Source organism: Pongo abelii, chromosome 5 (genome assembly GCF_028885655.2).
Source record: "Pongo abelii isolate AG06213 chromosome 5, NHGRI_mPonAbe1-v2.0_pri, whole genome shotgun sequence".
NCBI lineage: Eukaryota > Metazoa > Chordata > Mammalia > Primates > Hominidae > Pongo > Pongo abelii.
In genome coordinates this window covers 7,109,493-7,128,260 of record NC_071990.2, presented here as the reverse complement: position 1 = coordinate 7,128,260, position 18,768 = coordinate 7,109,493, and the positions used below count along the sequence as shown (strand labels likewise).

The 18,768-nt window shown below is 48.3% G+C and overlaps 1 protein-coding gene across 10 annotated transcripts in view; it reads right to left on the bottom strand.

Moving 5' to 3' along the window:
- The window catches only part of RREB1 (ras responsive element binding protein 1), a 144,056-nt gene that overhangs the window by 12,896 nt on the left and 112,392 nt on the right, over window positions 1-18,768 (bottom strand). For all 10 annotated transcript variants that reach the window (XM_024248423.3, XM_063725326.1, XM_054557168.2 and 7 more), the window contains 2 exons: window positions 12,355-12,544; window positions 7,139-10,049 (listed from right to left, as the gene is read on the bottom strand). In XM_024248423.3, the coding sequence (XP_024104191.3) occupies window positions 7,139-10,049; window positions 12,355-12,544 (3,101 nt within the window). The remainder of the gene's footprint in view (window positions 1-7,138; window positions 10,050-12,354; window positions 12,545-18,768) is intronic.

Genomic DNA, 18,768 nt, shown 5'->3' with positions numbered 1-18,768 from the left:
TGGGGACCAGCCAGAGGGGCCACGTGTTTTCCCAGGGGAAGGAGGGACTAGCCTTGACCGGCATGGCTGTGTCACACGACTCCAGGGGGCGCCATTCATACAGAGCCTGAAGGTGTAGACCTGGCACCACTCCCATGACAGCATGGCCACAATTTCACATCAGGAGTAATAATCAGAGACAGGGGACATTGATTCCCACCTGAGCTAAAAGACCCTTTAAGATGATGCTTACAAATCTCCTCAGGCGCTTTTAAGAATAAAGATGCAACAATCAAAGACAACAGAATTAGAAAACTGGAAAGGGCAGAATCAGAAACCCAGAAACCTGGCCTGTGTGCTTCTGAGTAGCTCCACAAGGCAACCTGAACAGAAGTGGAGAACCCCACTGACTGTTTTCAGGGTCTCCTCATATCATTCTGCAGGTGTTTTCCGCAAAATTTATTTTTAAAACATCCACATTAAAAAAAAAGTGTGACTAGTTGTACAGTATGTCAGTGTTTATGGTGTGTCTTCCAAATTACTTCTTGTGGTCATGCACGGTGGCACACGCCTGTAATCCCAACACTGTGGGAGGCCGAGGTGGGCAGATAACTTGAGGCCGGGAGTTCAAGACCAGCCTGGCCAATATGGTGAAACCCCGTCTCTACTAAAAATACAAAAATTAGCTAGGCATGGTGGTGCACACCTTAATCCCAGCTACTGGGGAGGCTGAGGTGGGAGGATCGCTTGAGCCTGGGAGGCGGAGGTGGCAGTGAGCAGAGATTGTGCCACTGCACTCTAGCCTGGGCGACAGACAGACTCTGTCTCAAAAATAAAATAAAATGAAAAAAATTACTTATTGTTTTTCATTTAAAATTGAACACAGTATTTAATAATTTCAAGTAAAAATAAAGTACTTTTAACATTTTATTGTCAAAAGGTAACACTGCTGCTTCTCTGAGTCTGGCCAGATTGAGAAAAGAACTGGGCCAAGAGGAAAACAAGTAAGAAGCTACTATGATAGGATTCTTGATTTCAAAGAAAACAATCGGCTTCTCGCTCCCCCTGTCACATGGTTTTACTCTGTAATTTTCACACTGGTAAGTGCGTCACCTTTACAGTTGGTTAGGACTGCCAGGCTGACGTCCCCATGAGATGGTCCCTATTAATGCTAAATTCAGAAAACAATCCATGATGTGAAAGTATTGCATCAAACTACAAAGGCTCCCAAAGTGACATAACAACTCACGTGAGTCATTAAAAGCTCACATTTCACTGCGTAAGTCTGACATTTTTACATAGTGGTGGGCTCTCTGGATTGCAGGGATGCAGGAAAATGGGCCCGTTTAGTATTTTATAATAACACAGGTTTCAAAAACACTTGTTGGCCAGCCATCTATATAGAAAGTAGCAAATGATTCTATTTATTTGGTAGTTGCCACGAATAACTGCTTTAGGAGGGGATTTGTAAAAGCACCTGTAACCACAGGGAGTTACCTGTGCACTCAGGACCTGCAGCATTCTGCAAGCCCCAACGCGAGCGCTTAAACCATCAGCCAGCTGGGCAGAGTGGCTCATGCCTATAATCCCAGCACTTTGGGAGGCCAACGGAGGTGGATCGCTTGAGCCCAGGAGTTCAAGACCAACTTGGGCAACACAGTGAGACCTTGTCTCTACAAAAAATTAAAAAAAAAAAAGGCCGGCACGGAGGCTCACACCTGTAATCCTAGCACTTTGAGAGGTCGAGGCTGGTGGATTACCTGAGGTCGGGAGTTCAAGACCAGCCTGGCCAATGTGGTGAAACTCTGTCTCTACTAAAAATACAAAAAATTAGTTGGGTGCAGTGGCACGCGCCTGTAATCCCAGCTACTCTGGAGGCTGAGGCAGGAGAATCGCTTGAACCCGGGAGGCAGAGGTTGTGGTGAGCCAAGATCACGCCACTACACTCCAGCCTGAGCTACAGAGCAAGACTTTGTCTCAAAAAATAAAATAAAAAAATTAGCCAGGCATGGTGGTGTGCACTTGTAGTCCCAGCTACTTGGGAAGCTGAGGCAGGAGGATCACTTGAACTCAGCCAGGAGTTCAAGGCTGCAGTGAGCTGTGATCATGCCACTGTACTCTAGCCAGGGTGCTTGGGTGACAGGGCGAGAGCTTGTCTCAAAAAAAAAAAAAAACCTCCAAAAAGAAACAAAAAAAATTAGCCAGTGTTTACTCTCCCAGAACAGTCAAGAAACGAAGAAGCGAAGAAGGACATTGGGGCAAGAGAAGAGTGAACAGTGAGAATAGTTTGATGAGATTGGGGCCTTGGCCTCCAAGATAAAAAAAAAAAAAAAAAAAACCAGAACTGAAAACATTTCTGTTCATTTTTCAAAGACAATCAGGGTTAGAAAGGTGGGGTCTAACTAGCATAGAAAACCTTGCAGTTGCTTTTCTTTTTGTAACAAGATGACAGCCTGAGCAGCCCAACCTTCTCTCCATCGCTCCTCCAGCCCTGCATGCAGGTATCTTTCTTTTGGTATTTTCTCTCTGTATTTGGCAGAAGTGTACACAGGACTGGGTACAAATGGCCAAAGCTGTCTTTTAAGAAAGCTAAAAGGAGCCAAATACAAGTGGTGTCCCAGGTGCTTTCCACATTCAGGTTTGGATGATTCACTGACCGAAGCTCTGACCCTTACTGCCAGGTAGGAGCAGGGAGGAAAGGGTGTGGGGGGGAAAGCCTGAGCTGGCTCAAAAAAGGCGCTCAAAGCACCCGTGAGAAAGCAAGCAAGCCAGGGAAGCCCAGAATGGACACCCCATAGTTCCAAGCCCATCACTGTGGGACAAGGAACTGGAGCAAAGGGAAGGGGGAAGAAAATGAGGACAGAGGCTAGAACAGACTGGCTGTGTTTTCTGGCACCCTCTCCTCCACCTGTGGCCTAAAAACACACGAGATGCTCCCGAGGGGTAAAGGCAGGAACAGTGCACTCTTGTCTCCTATGGAGTGGCGCGTTTAGGTAGAGAAAGGTAAGGAACCAGGAACTGTCCTCATCAGCAGGAAAGTATGGTCTGGGAGAGAGCTGGAGAGGAGTGGAAGGAAGGAGGAAAGGCAGGTGTGTGTGGAGACTGTGCCAGGGGGTATGAAAAATGACAGCCCTGCCAGCTTCCTCATCAAACACAGTTCCTGGAACCTGAGCCGAGAGCAAGAAAAGGCTGAGGCCACATGCTCCTTGCCAGCAGCCAGCAGGTATAGCCCTCGTTGGACACTGAACACCGGATGTGCTTCTTGCTGCCCCTTTGAGGACTGGGAGGACTGGAGAACACATGTTCTGAGACAAAGTAGAGACAGTACAGTCATTTGCGGAGGGGGTAGGAGGCCAGCATTCAAGGTGTAGACAGTTTGTTTAAATGCAGTCCAAAACCGGATGCTGCTCAATGCTTCTGGCTGGAACTCAGCTAGATTTTAACACTATACTCAAAAACACAAAACGGCCAGGCACAGTGGCTCACACCTATAATCCCAATACTTTGCAAAGCTGAGGAGTTCGAGAACAGCCTGGGTAACATGGTGAGACCTCGTCTGTACAAAAGCAAAAAACTAGAAAAAACAAAAATACCCCACAGAACATCCTCTCCGAATAACACCTTTGTTTGCAGGGTGGCTGCAGAGTCAATGTTTAACATGTGTATACTCAAGACTTTTTTCAAAGTTTTGGAGATAGCACCTCACAGAAGCCTAGGGAGCCAAGGATCCATGTGGCTCTGAGAGACAGCAGAGCTGCCTACCAGGAAAAAGATCAGGTCTGTGGGGAGAGGGGGCCCATCAGATGACTTCCCAGGCTCCTTCCAGCTCTAATGCTCCATGAATGGAAAATGCTCTAACACGACACTGGATGTAGCCAAGTGCTCCATATAACATGATTTAGCAGTGGTGATGCTGAACATCCCTGGAAGCTGAGAGTGAAGCACAGCAAAGAAAGTTAATGGAGCTCGATGGGCACCAACCTTCATACAGTGTCTATGCATGTGGCTAACAGGATTCTGGAGTCATTAAGCCTCAAATTAGCTAATAACATTCTGATCCACAGTGGTGTCCCCCCTTATCTCAAACTACTTCCAAATCTTCTGCAATGTGGACATGTGGGAACACAGGGAGGCATGGAAGGTGTACCCTGCCCGCCTTCTGCCTTCACACAGAGGACACACTGGGCACACACACCCTGACCAGTGGGCAGCTGCACAGAACTGGACCCTGGCTTGGAACAGTAGCTCCATCTCTTATTCCCCATATGGCTGTAGGCAAGTTAGTTAGCTCCTTAAAAGTAAACCTCAATTTCCTTGTGGCAACACATGGATGACATCACCCTCACAGGACTGTCATGAAGACTAGCTCTACCAAGAACACATTATGATAGGATACAGGGACTGCGACAAAGCAGACACATCTATCAAGGTTATCAGTAACTTTTAAGGGACAAGAAGCAGAATGTTTATATTTATATCTACCCCATCCTAACTTAAACAAACCTCCTGCTTTCTTGCTCAGTTTCAGATGCTACTAAATTTTAAACCAACACTGACATTGTGGCATTCAAAAGCCAGGCAATCGACTGGATTCACAAATGGGAACACATATCAGGCACCTGCAAAGTCATGGGCACAACTTTTAAAAAAGGAAATACTGGAGGAGGAAGATGGGGAGGTTGGGTGACAGCAGCGGGGAGGTGGGAGCACTGTGGAAGGGGGCAAGCCAAGCCAATCATCAGATCCAGGCCATCTGCTTTCTGAAAAAGTGGTAACACAAAGACTCACTTCTCCATAAACTCTCAGTAGGCGATAAACAGGTGGCACCCAAAAAGGTAGCAAAAGACACTGCTATAAGAGGCACCTTCTCTTGAAGATGCATTTTCTTCCCTGAGCTGCTGTCACCATTAGCATGGTTGCTTTACTTGTCAGGCTTAAACTATTTTAACAGGGAGACAGTGGTATGAAAGGGCAGTACATACTTTACAAATCTAGAAATCCTGGTTCTCCTTGAGTCCTCCCTGGATAGGCACTCCTGACTTGCTACTCCTCAATCCCTGGATTCAAGGACCCACCACAGCAGAAAGAAATGCCGTGTCTGTGTGGCAAGCTCTGGTGACCAGTGCAGCCTCTGAGAGTCCTATCGCTCCCAGCCACAACTCTCTCTGGCTCCCAGCTTCCTCTCCCTCCCCAGGCTCCATTCTGCACACTGTTCAGGTATCCAGCGGCGGCTCCATGACCTCCCTCCTGCTGTTCCACCTCATCTAGGAGAAACAGCCTTCCACGAGCTTCTCCAAAGCTTTGTGAATGCATTTCCACCTGGATACAGAGCACGGCTCACACCAGTTCCCACAACCCACCCTCAACATCCTGTCATAAACCTCCTGACTACCTTGGGTTACCATATTTAGCACAAAAAGAAAAACCCACAAAAAAACCCAGGATGCCCAGAGCTAAATTTGAATTTTGGATAAACAAATAATTTTTTAGTAAATCCCAAGAACTACATAAAAATACTTATACTAAAAATTATTTGTTGTCTATCTGAAATTCAAATTTAACTGGTGTTCTGTATTTTATTCGCCAATCCAGTACCATTTGGTTTTAGGCCCTATCTATTTATTAATATTTTGGTTGTAAACTCCAAAAAGATAGGATCTCACTAATTTGCCCTTAGCTCAATAACATAAATCACTGAATACTGAGACTGTTCACTGAGAAAATTCAGAAAATTATAATTCAGATGACAGTTGTATGGCCATTTATATACTAGAAGCACCTGATACAAAATTATTTAAAGTATATTCCTATCCTAAACTTCTCTTTAAAAATCAACTTCTAGAAACTAACATTTGAAAAATACTTTTGGGCAGGCTGGGCGCAGTGGCTCACGCCTGTAATCCCAGCACTTTGAGAGGCCAAGGCAGGCAGATCACCTGAGGTCAGGAGTTTGAGACCAGTCTGGCCAACATGGTGAAACCCCATCTCTACTAAAAATACAAAAATTAGCCGGGCATGGTGGTGCATGCCTGTAATCTCAGCTACTTGGGAGGCTGAGGCAGGGAGAATTGCTTGAACCAGGGAAGCAGAGGTTGCAGTGAGCTGAGATCACACTACTCCACTCCAGCCTGGGGAACAGAGCGAGACTCCATCTCAAAAAAAGAAAAATACTTCTGGGGCCAGGTGCAGGAGCTCATGCCTGTAATCCCAGCACTTTGGGAGGCAGAGGCAAGAAAACTGCTTGGGCCCAGAAGTTTGAGAGCAATATAGTGAGACTCTTTTATTAAGAAAGAAAAAAGGAAGATAACTTTTGGGGTATCACTTTGACAATTTAAGTCTGTTACTTAGAATTTTTTCACACTTGGGTGTGAGTTCTTGGGGATGGACAGGTCGATGGGCTCCATGGAGCAGTTGTAGGGGCTAGGGAAGAAGGGCTCAGGAAGGAGATGTTTTCCTGCTTCACCTGGACCAGCGCCAGGCCATTCTGAGAGAAGTTTCTCAGAAAGGCTTACAACTGTAGTATAAACAGAAATTTTAAAACATTCCACCACCACTCATTGCTGATTTTCACAATCAACAGGGGAAGATGTGACTGCCTTAGTGAACTGAAAGAAAACAGCCAACATCACAATTTGTAATATTTATCTTTAAGAAGACATGGCATCCAAAAAAACTTCACAAAATTTTCAAAATTTAAAAAGCTGCATTGAGGACACTGGAATGGAATGTCAAAGCACCGAGCTCATTATGCCCCAATACCTTAATACAAAGTCTCACTTCTCTGGAGCCGCCTCCCTGCTTAACCCAGTAGATAATCTGGCTACCACCTCCGGAAGGGATGAGGCGACGCCATGAGTGATCTGAGGGCCTGTGACCACTTTCACCTCAAAACACCCTGCATGAACACTCAGTAGTAGAATGCTGCCCTTGGAGGGCTCAGCCCCTGCACAAAGACCATGTGGGTACTGAGAGCACATAGGAAATACAGCACCACCAGACAAGCTCAGGGCTTCGGAGACTTGGGAAGAAGCCAAGCTAGGAATAACTGGAGCTGTGGGAGATGGGTCTCGCTTTTGACCCCCCGCTTTTGACCCCCCACTCGTGGCTCCCTCTGCCAGGAAGTAGGACTCACTGCCTGGGAGCCCAGTGGCCCTCTTACCAGTGTGTGTGAGCATGTGCCTCTGTAGGGAGCTGGCCCAAGGGAAAACCCGGGGACAGTGGGGACAGGTGATCTTCTGCAGGCAGTTGGTGTACGAGTTCCGCTTGGCCCTCAGCAGCTTGTCTTCTGGGGGACTGCCCTGCTCTTCATCACTGGGCCCGTGGTGGTCAGCAGGGGCTCCGGCCACCTCATCCTGAGTGTTGTCCTCTGCTGTCTGCAGAAACGGACTGAACTTGTTGGTGTCTGTGGTGGCCAGCATCTTCTCGATACTGGCAAACTCCCCGCTGGAGTCCAGGTCCACCCCGCTGCTGTTGGCGCGGGGTCGGCTCCTCACCCCCCTTTTCCGGCCCCTCTTCTTCGACGTGCCCGCTGGGCACTGCTCAGTGGGAGAGGCAGCCTCTGGGCTGCTGGCTGGAGCGGGAGGCTCACTAGACTCTTTTGGGCTGGTGGTGGCAGCGGGGGCGGCGGTGGTGGCGGCTTTGGGGACAGAGCCTCCTAAGCTGTCTGAAGCCGTGGTGTTACTGCCAGTGCTTGCGGGCCCTGGGTCCGCCACCTTGGTTTTCAGCAGGGTGGGGGCCGAGGACACAGATGAGATGATCTGGGCAATGGAGGCCAGCGGGGGCAGCTCTTCGGTCACGGGGGGCTTTGGCAAAAGCAGGGGGGGCTTGGGCCGCAGTGGACGCAACAAGGCTGTGCCACTCAGGAGGGCTGAGCTGCCCACGAGCGGAGGGCTGCTGACCAGGGCTGAGGAGTAGATTGGGACCGCCAGCTGAACAGGGCCCTGCAGGGGCTGCGCTGGGGGTTCCGGGGTGGCCGCCGGCGCAGGGGCCATGGGGCTTTCCAGGATCCCGCTGGGCCCCAAAGTCACAGGAAGAGAAGGGCCGGGTGCTGGACAGGGAGAGGGCTGCTCGCTGCTCCCCGCCTCCTGCTCAGGCTTCTTGGCTTCGCTGGGAGTGGCCAAATCCTTGTCCCCTTTCCTGAAGTTCTTGGGGATGGACAGGTCGATGGGCTCCATGGAGCAGTCGTAGGGGGCCAGGGAAGAAGGGCTCAGAAAGGAGATGTTTTCCTGCTTCACTTGGACCAGTGCCAGGCCCTTCTGAGAGAAGTCCAGGGGCTCATTGAAGTCCACTGCAAAGCTACTGGAGGGCTCCAACTTGATCGAGACTTGGGGAGGTGGAGGCTGGGTGGGGCCCCTGTGAAGAAAGCCGTTCTGGGGCTCCAAGAAGGCAGTGAGGGGCTTGCAGTCACCAAGGGCAGCGCAGCCACTGTCCTCCCCGCGCCCCGAGGCCTCAGCGGCCGGCGCCTCTGCGGGGCCCAGGCCGTCGGCGGCCAGCACGTAGCTCTCGATGTCCTGCTCGGGCACGTGCAGGTGCTGCTTGAGGATGTGGTGGATGCAGTTGCGCTTGGCCGCGAAGGCGGCGCTGCACTCCTTGCACTCAAAGGGCTTGCGGCCCTTGTGGCCCCCGCCCAGGCCGCGGCCGCAGTGCGTGCGCATGTGGATGCGCAGGGCACGGTAGTGCTTGAGGTCCTCACCGCACAGCCGGCACACGGTGTCCGGGGCGCAGAAGGCATCCACTAGCTCGGCCGCGCTGCTACTCACATACTCGATATTCTTCTCGATATCCTTGCGGGTGGCCTTGAGGTGCTTCTTGCGTAGGTGCCGCTCGCAGTTGGCTTTAACAGTGAAGGGGTAGTGGCAGATCTTGCAAATGTAGGGCCGCTCCCCACTGTGCGTGCGCAGGTGGCGGATGAGCGCGGCCTTGTCGGCGGCGATGTAGTCGCAGATGTTGCACTGGTATGGCGAGATGCCCAGGTGGGAGCGCACGTGGGCACGCAAGACCCCCGAGAAGGCAAACACCTGGTTGCAGAAGCGGCAGGGGTAGAGCACCTTGCGCATGGCGGGCGTCTTCTTGCCGCTGGGCGCTGTCATGAAGGCCTTGAGCTCCCCCTCAGTGATCTCCTGCTTGATCTTGGCCTCCATGCTCAGCGGCAGCAGGGCCTCGATGATGCTGTCCTGCTCCAGCTGCGTCTTCATCTCAGGCTGGCCCGGCAGCTCCGCCCGCGGCTGCTGCAGGGAGAGCCGCGTGGCCGCGCTGGGCTGGGTCCCGGACTTGGACTGCAGCAGGTGGGCGTTGGAGGCCGCCTCCACCGAGCCTTTGAGGAGCTTCAGGGGCGGTGGCGGCAGGCTGGGGCTGATACAGCCGGGGGAAGCCTGCTGGGCGTTGATGAGAGGCGGGGGCGTGGAGGTGGCCACCACCGTCCGTGGTGTGACCAGGGGCTTTGGCTTCAGAGGGGGCATGTGCTTGAAGATCGCCTGCAGTGGGGCGGCGGGGGCCTTGGAGAAGGGCGGAAGACTGATCTGAGGAGGAGCCGAGGCCGCCATCTTCAGAATCTGCTGGATGTCTGCCAGCTCGATGGCCGACTCGCCAGAGATGGGCTTGACCACAATGCTGCTGTCAGGCTGGATGATGAAGCCCTTCTGGAAGGGCTGCAGGGACAGGTGCTTTATGCCGTCCTTGGTCGCAGGGAGAACTGTGAGAGAACCGCCTAGGGAAGCAGCTTCGAAAGGTGACAGGCTCAGCAGGTTGGTGCAGCCGGGGTCCTGAGGTAGCTGACACTTGAGTGTCTGGAGCTGAATTGCCTGGTTGTCATCCGGCAGGGGCTCCTCGGCGGGGGCAGGCCTGACGTCTTTGGTGTGCTGCAGGCCAAGCAAGGCCAGGAAGCCCTTCTGGTCCAGGGCGTCACCAGGCGGGGGCGTGGCCTGCGGCTTTTCTTGACCCTGGTCTGCCGCCACGTGGGTCTGCTTGTGCAGAGCCAGTGAGCAGAGCATGGGGAACGCCTTGTCACAGGTGTCGCAGACAAAACGGTGTTGCTCGCTGATGCACCTCCGCAGGTTTGTTTCGCACCAGGCCTATATAGAACCCACCGGTAAAAGCAAGGGAACACACGTGAAGATTGAAAAAATAATCACTAAACGGAGATGCACAAAGTATTTGTTGTACATTTATCCCAGTACACAGCCTTTCCCCATAATATAAAGAGTTCCCAGCCTGGGCAACATAGCAAGATCCCATCTCTCTACAAAAAATAAAAAAAAATTAGCCAGGTGTGTTGGCTCATGCCTCTAGTCCCAGCTACTCCAGAGACTGAGGTGGGAGGATCGCTTGAGGCCAGGAGTTTGTGACTAGCCTGGGCAACATAGCAAGACCTTGTTTCTATAAAAAAAATAAGAAAATTAGCCAGATGTGGTGGTACATGCCTGTGTCCTAGCTATTGGGAGGCTGAGGCAGGAAAAGCACCTGAGCTTAAGGAGGTTGAGTCTGCAGTGAGACATGATTATGCCACACTGCACTTTAGCCTGGGCAACAGAATAAGCCTCTGCCTTAAAAAAAAAAAAAAAAAAAAAAAAAAGAGTTGACCTTCTCTTGCTTGCTAACACGCTGGACTGAATAAGGAAATCCACAAAGCATCTTAAGAATCATGTTTGCGTGATGAATGATATCAACCCACAGGGCGTCTCACTAGAGATTCTGAAGTACAGTTACGTAACAATACCACAAGGGTAGAATTAATTCTCTTTGTCAAAGTGGGTGCCTTGCAAAACTGAGGGTCAGAGACGTTGGAGAATCAGCTACCCTACCCCTCTATCATTGTGGAAGGGGGATGCTGCCTCGGAGGGGCTATGAGGAATGTCACCTGGGGGATGTACACACATGGGTGTGTGCATATGGAACAATCCATTGAGTTTGTACCTTGTACACCTGAAGAACAACACTGTTGATACCTTCTATCTCAACTTTTTTAAATGGGGAAAAATATAATTTCAAAGTAGTTTTAGTTTTATTTATTCATTTTTGAGACTGAGTCTCGCTCTGTTACCCAGGCATGATCTCGGTTCACTGCAACCTCCACCTCCCGGGTTCGAGAGATTGTCATGCCTCAGCCTCCCCAGCAGCTGGGATTATAGGCATGTGCCACCATGCCCAGCTAATTTTTTATATTTTTAGTAGAGATGGGGTTTCACTGTGTTGGCCAGGCTGGTCTTGAACTCCTGGCCTCAAATGCTCCACCTGCCTTGGCCTCCCAAAGTGCTGGGGTTACAGGCATGAGCCATTGTGCCCAGCCAGTTTCAAAGTAGTTTTAGCAGGTGCTTTATTAGCAGGGAATATATATGGCTCTTTTCTTATTCAGGTCAATAATGACCCAAATTGTTTTTAATAGAAACCACAACACTGGAATATTTAGCTGCAATGCAGATAGTAAAGAAAGATGTTTAAAAAATCCCACAAATTCCAATTATCATAGGACTGGGGTGTTTTACAATTCACAACTTTTATTTTATTTAAAAAAACTTTTTTTTTTTTTAAGACGGAGTCTCGCTCTGTTGCCCAGGCTGGAGTGCAGTGGCGTGATCTCGACTCACTGCAACCTCAGCCTCCCGAGTAGCTGGCATTACAGGTGCGTGCCACCACGCCTGGCTAATTTTTGTATTTTTAGTACAGACAGGGTTTCACCATGTTGGTCAGGCTGGTCTTGAACTCCTGACCTCATGATCTGACCGTCTTGGCCTCCCAAAGTTCTGGGATTACAGGCATGAGCCACCACGCCCGGCCCTAAAATTTTATTTTATTTTTGAGACAATCTCTCTGCCACCCAGGCTGGAGTGCAGTGGTGCGATCATGGCTCAATGCAGCCTCAACCTCCTGAGCCCAAGTGATCCTCCCACCTCAACCTCCCAAGTAGCTGGGACTACTAGGTGCACACCACCATGCCTGGCTAATTTTTAAATTTTTTTGTAGAGATAAAGTCTTGCTATGCTGTCCAGGCAGGTCTCAACCCCCTGACCTCAAATGATCCTCCTGCCTTGGCTTCACAAAGTGCTGGCGTTACAGGTGTGAGCCACTGGGGCCTGGTCTACAACTAACAACTTTAAACCTCAAAGACCCAAGAACGGGCAAAAGGCACAGAAGAGCTAGACTGATGCACAGTTCATAGGATATTCAACCCCAAACAAGACTATGCACCCTTCTCAAGCCAACAACCCAAGGGAGACTGAAAGGGCCAATGATAATTTTAAGAAAAAAGGTGTTACAAAAAAGACAAAGCCCAACCGACATTTTAAGGAAAGAAACCTCAGGGAGAGGAAGTTTCCACAGTCTAACTGCGTGGACCATGGAAGGCAGTTGCTGGTTGCTTCCATGGGCTGATCAGAATACCTGAGAAATGCGAGGAAACTTCCTACAGGAGAAGTCCGTGAATCCTAAGTCGTGGAAGCCAGCGGGAATTGAAGGGTTGTTCTGTATGAAAGGCCTGCCCATTGCATCCCTGGGAAGTTGTTTGTGGACAAGCGCGTTGTGACGCAGCAGTCCTCGATGTGTTCGAAAGGTGACGCAGCAAATGTCACATCTAGGAGAGGAAAGGGAGAACATATGAGGCAGAAAGGGAGAGCATATGAGGAAGCAGTTAAGTCAGAGTTTCCACTCTTCCAGCCTAATGTTTTTGTTGATTCATTTCAATTGAGTAAAATAAAAATGATATGATGTCAAGAAGCCAGGCCGCATGGTTAGCACCGAAAACCTCTTCCTTTTAAAAAAAATTGTATGCTATCAACTTCTGGATACCAAATCTTTGCAGGCAGCACAAGATGTACGTACAACCTGAACACCCACAGTCTGAGCACAAGAAGACAGCTGGGAACCTGAAGCCACTGTGGCCGACCTGCTCGCTCTCGCCTCGATCAGGCATTAGTGGGATCATGTCAGAGGTTTCTCTCTCCCTCAGTTCACTGGATTCTAATTATTGTAAATGTTTAAAAGTCAAAAGAGCATACATTTAAGTAGTATCTAGGGCAATCAATCAGCATCCCTGGCATCTCATAGGGATAAAAATTATTCAATTTTCCAATCTAATTAGAAGTGATGGTGATTGTGCATTAAGTTGTGGTATTAGCATAATCATTATCTGAATGATAACCACGGTCCTCACGGACTGAGCCCAGGCATCCTGACAGCTCAGCACATATGACAACCCCAGCAGGCAGGTGCGTATCATGACCCTCATCTTCCAGATGAACACTGGTGATCAAAAATACGAAGCGATGTGACTCAGGCCACACCGCCAGTAAGCAGTACACACTAAATGTCAGCCTGAGTTCCTGCTCCCACCCATGCTTATCACAAGGCTGTCTCCCCTTCCTTGAAAGACTCCCACAGAGGCAGTCCGCTTCAAAATCTGACCCTTCATTTCAGAGACGATCTTTGACATCCTAAATGTCCTGGGCCACACAGATGCAGAGCAAACACCACTTTATAATATTGTCTCTGCTTTTCATACCAGTGTTGTCTTCTAGGTCTTCACTGAGAACCATATTAAAAATTTTACATCAGTGTGCAGATGGGTGGATAAAAACAAAATACTATCGTTACGGTATTATCAACATCCCCTAGACTTGCATGGAATGTAGTAGCCACCAAAGCCACATGTGGCTATTCAAATTTAAATTAAAGTTTCCTCAGTCACTTCAGCCTTCTTTTAAGGGCTCAACTGCATCGGGAAGCACAGACACTATGTTTCCACGATCACAGGATATTCTGTTGGACAATGCTGTATACCAAGCATCATTCCATGTATTTATGTGTGCAAGCATAATCTGACCCTCACCACCTCTAAGGTAGCTCCTTTTATCACTGTTTTAGCCAGGCAAAGCTACTTGCTTATGTCCACACTGCATGTACCTCAGTGAAAACTTTTTTGAGTTGAGAGTCTTCCCTGGAAATAAAGAGATAACGAAGTCAGCCACGAAGCAGCTGTGCTCACATTCAGGAAGCACTGAAAGGAAGAAGTACCAGTATGTGCCGCCCTGCTTGCCTTATCGCGCTGTAGCGGGCACAGTAGAACCCGGTCCTGCTGTGCATGCTCCTCCCCTGGCCCGCCTGTTCAGGAAGGGCCTCTCCTGAGCACTCTCCTGTCACTGCTCAGCTACCTTTGGAACCCCAAACCCGGGTTCCCATGAGCCACTCAAAACACAGCGTTGCTTCTAAGGGAATTCTGCTGAGCTCACCACTGTGGTCAAGGCCCAGGGAAGGGATGGATCTGGATAATGAAGAACACCCTTAGGGGCTGGAAGTCCTCACACTGTGGGCCCAGACGTCAAAGTACCCAGCGGTCTAAATCACAGGCCATGAGACAGATCCTGCGGGGAAGCAGAATGGACGCAGCCCCTCTGGGTGAGGTTCTTTCTGGCTGAAATACGTTCAAGCTCTGAGCTGTGCACACAGAGAGGACAGTGACCCTTGGAGGCAACAAGAGCCTCTGTCCTGGAGACGGAGCTCCTTCCTTCTCCCACCCCCACTTCATTTCCCCCATGCTCAAGTTCAACTGCACCCTCCCCATGGTCACCAATCCATCACCTCGCCACCAGTTGGCTGAAAGATCTATATTGGACTGAAAGGGTAAGAGAAATGTATGAATTGGGAAAATCTAACTCTGATCAGAGATATCTGATATATTCGCAAGTGACTGAATTTTTTAGTTATGATAATATTTTGGCTATGCTTTTTAAAAAGGTTCCTTTTAAAAAAAGATATATAATGAAATATTTATAAATAAAACATAGGATATCTGGGATTTGTTTTGAAATTACCTGGGTTGGGGAAGAGAGGAAACAAAATCGGCTGTGAGTTGATAATCCCTGAAACTGGATAAGGGTACATGGGAGTTTATTATACCAGATTTTTGCAAGCCAAACTAAAGCAGAATCCTAGATTTTTACTATTATGGCATTCAACTGTGCACAGGTATCTTACCTAGCCTAAGTTTGGCAGCAACTAAAAAAAATATACTCTGTCCAATCTGCACTGTAAATAAGCCTTTCCAACATAAGTTTCCACAGAGACTATTCTTTTCTTTTATTAAAACAACATTCCATCAGCTTATATAAAATTTAATTAAATTATAATAAATGATTACAAGTATTACAGACATAAACAGGTTGGGAAGAGACTTTTCGTAGCATCCAAGTCAATTGCAAAAGGCAGGCAGGTAGGACTGAGAGGTGGCTGCAAACTTTCTGAAATGTGCACTGCTTCTATAAAAAAGTTTTTCGTATGTGGTCCATATGTGTTTGTTTAGCTGAGAATGTGTATGTGTGTACATACGTAGTATGTATATGTATTTATGTACATATATATTTGCATATATGTAATGTGCCAGGTACATTACCAAATAGAAATTTTAAAAGAGTGAGATAAAAAATATATTTTTTCCTTGTATCCTAGAGATCTTCCTGAATACTCTTCACCTTTTTTTTTTTTTTTTTTAGAGACAAGAGTTTTGTTGCCCAGGCTGGAGTGCAATGGCGCGATCTTGGTTCACCGCAACCTCCGCTTCCCCGGTTCAAGTGATTCTCCTGCCTCAGCCTCCTGAGTAGCTGGGATTACAGGCATGCACCACCACGCTCAGCTAATTTTTGTGTTTTAGTAGAGACAGGGTTTCTCCATGTTGGCCAGGCTGGCCTCGAACTCCTGACCTCAGCTGATCTGCCTGCCTCGGCCTCCCAAAGTGCTGGGATTACACCGTGCCTGGCCTTTTTTTTTTTTTAAAGGGAGTCTTGCTCTGTCGCCCAGGCTGGAGTGCAGTGGCATGATCATAGCTCATTGTAGCTTTGAACTCCTGGGCGCAAGTGATCCTCCCACCTCAGCCTCCCTTCATAGCTGGGACTATAGGCATGTGCCACTATACCTGGCTAATTTTTAAATTTTTTTGTAGAGACATGGTGTCACCATGTTGCCCAGGCTGGTCTTGAACTCCTGGGCTCAAGCAATGCTCCTGAACTGGCCTCCCAAAGTGTTGGGATTACGGGTGTGAGCCACTGTGCTTGGCTACTCTCCACTTTTGAGACTTCTGTACTAGTGCACAGCCTATTGGTTATGAATATTTAGTGTGACTGGCATTAATAAGTAGGTTTTATGAAGGGAATGGAGAATGAATGCCTCTTAATATGGCAATTAGATTTAGAATTTACTGTACCTCTATGGTTGTAGTGATTTTTTCTCTTTTTTGAGGCAGGCTCGCTATGTTGCCCAGACTGGCCTTGAACTCTTGGGCTCAAGCAATCCTCCCGTCTCAGCCTCCCTAGTAACTAGGGCTACAGGTGTGCACCCCTACACCTAGCTTGAATTTTTAATAACATTGAGGTTTCTTTTTGTCTCTTATGCCTGTGTCTGTCTTCTTCATTATCTCCCTCACCCTCAAATCCCTCCTGTTTCTGGACAGCTTCATACGTAGTAGGTGATGAAGACAAGACAATAAAGGCATGGCAGAATTATCCAGTATTGATCACAAACTCTGTGTCCCTGGGAAGGCAGCTGTGGAGCAGTGGGTGGTAGGGGGATGTGGGCTCAGGGAGTAGAGACACCAGGTGGGGATCAGGGAGTTCAGACTGCGTGACCTTGGACAACTTATTTCCATCTGCGCTTCAGCTGCCGGCTATGTAAAATTTCCCAAACATGCCAAGAGATAAGAATCCCCACATGACCTTGTTAAAAAAAAGCAGACTCCTAGATCACCCCAGACCAACTGAAATCAGAATAACTAGAAGATGGGCCTAAAATCTGTTTATGAACAAGCACACCAGCGGATTCTTATAGTTAGATAAGTTTGGAAAGTACAGTGAGTTAGGTGTGAGAATCTGCTATCTAGAAACGTCTTAAACTACAAGCCTGTTAGAACGTTAGAACTCCCAGAGAAAAGAAATTACCAATACTTTACTCATCTTTGTTACTTCTTTCCTGTTCCTTTCCTTCTTCATACCTCAGTTTCCCTTCTCATCTAAAACGGGGGGATCTTTGCAGTTACTGTGAATAACAAAGTGCTTTGAAAACTGCAAAGTACTTTTCCAAATTTAATCATTATGTTATTGTACTAGGGGAAAAAAGAAATCAGGAAAAGCCCGTTTCCTGGCACGTTTTAGCCAACGTGAAAAATCAGGAAAAACTGAGTTTTAATTTCAAAGGAACGTGTTCTCTCTTCTCACTTTCAAGAACTTCACAATTGTCCTTACTACTTCTGTCTAACTGCAAGACTCATGGGGAGAAAAGTGTTCTTTCTGGCCAGTCTTCTGCCTCATCCCACCTGCTCCCTTCACCTGCCTCCTGAAAAGAAGTGCACGCTGTCCCAGCCTGCACAAGCACTCAACCTCCTAAGAGTCTAAGCAAGGTGATCCACACTTCACACCCTTTTCATGGAATTTCAACTAAGGCACGCCTATAAGTGAAAAGACATAAAACATGAAAGTGGCAGAGAAAAAAATTCTGCTTTGAAACCAGAAGCACGTGGTGCAGTTGGTTAAAAGGAAGAAACACCCACAGAAAAACACTTGCCTCCCTGCCTCACACTCAGCACCTGTTGATAGACCTTAAATAAAACCAGTGTGGAAAACCACCACCCAGAAACACTTGGATCAGCCCTATCAGGTGGAGACGGGGGAGGGTTCATCCAGCCTTCCCAAGGCCCCAAGGAGAAAGCTTTGCAACCTTGTTTCTAAGCAGCTCTTCAAGGACAATAGAGGCCACTGTAAATCTGTGGAGGGAGCTGCTGGATGCAAAGCCGGCTGCAGGCATCAGGGTATTTGCACACCTCCTCTGGGCTTGTCAGTCTTCATTAAGACCACAGCCACTGGCCAGGTGGTCCCCACGACTCTCTCCTCACCCCGTCTGTGGCGTATCTCCACTCTGCCAGGGGCTCATAAAGGGCACGATTGCAAAATATTAATATTTAGATGGGGCAGAACTGCACTTAAGAGCCACAGGAGAGGGGAGGGCTGTAGGACAATTTCATTTTGCAAGAGATCTTGACAATGTACCAGAGGAAAGGTTTACAAATCTGATTGGCTGCCTTTTGATTTTCTGGCAACAGAGATAACTCGATGTTGGAAACAGGGTAACTTTTCCAAATGGAAACTAACTTTGCTGTCAGTAAAGTAAATGTATTTGGGGGAAGTGTATCTCTTTGTAGGATTTAAAGAAAATTAACAAAACCCCACTGACCCTTTCAAAAACAAAACTTTTTCTTTTAAAATCACACTACATTACTTTCAGGAGAAAAAAAAAATCATCAGTGGAAAAATCTCCAAATGACAGATTAAGGTTAGATTACACATGGAATCCAAGATGGACATTCAGCCTGACCTCAACTTACAGGAACTGCTTAGCATATGTGAACTCCAAATCACTGTGCTCACAGAAATAAGTGTTTCTGTACCAAGACAGTGCACAAGAGCCTGTTTCACCCAGAAAACACCTGCATTCTAGCACACATTGGCCAATGTTTCTGTAAGAGGATAAGAAATTTTAATTTAGAATGCTGGAGTAGATTGGACCATTCCCCACCCCATGTATGACATTCCAGTCACTGAACTGTGGGGTCCTGCCTCCAGTGGGGCTGCTCCACTGTGGAGGTTCCTATTATGGGGTGGAGGGGCTCTAGCAGTTCTTAGGGTAGATGGTAGGAGGGGGCTGTGGTGTTGGGGTGTGTGGAATTGGGGCTCCCTGGAACAGCAGAGGTGAAGCAACTGCCTGCACTTATCCTCCATCCCTTCCTCCCTCCCTTAGTATCAACTGTAATGTCCCTGG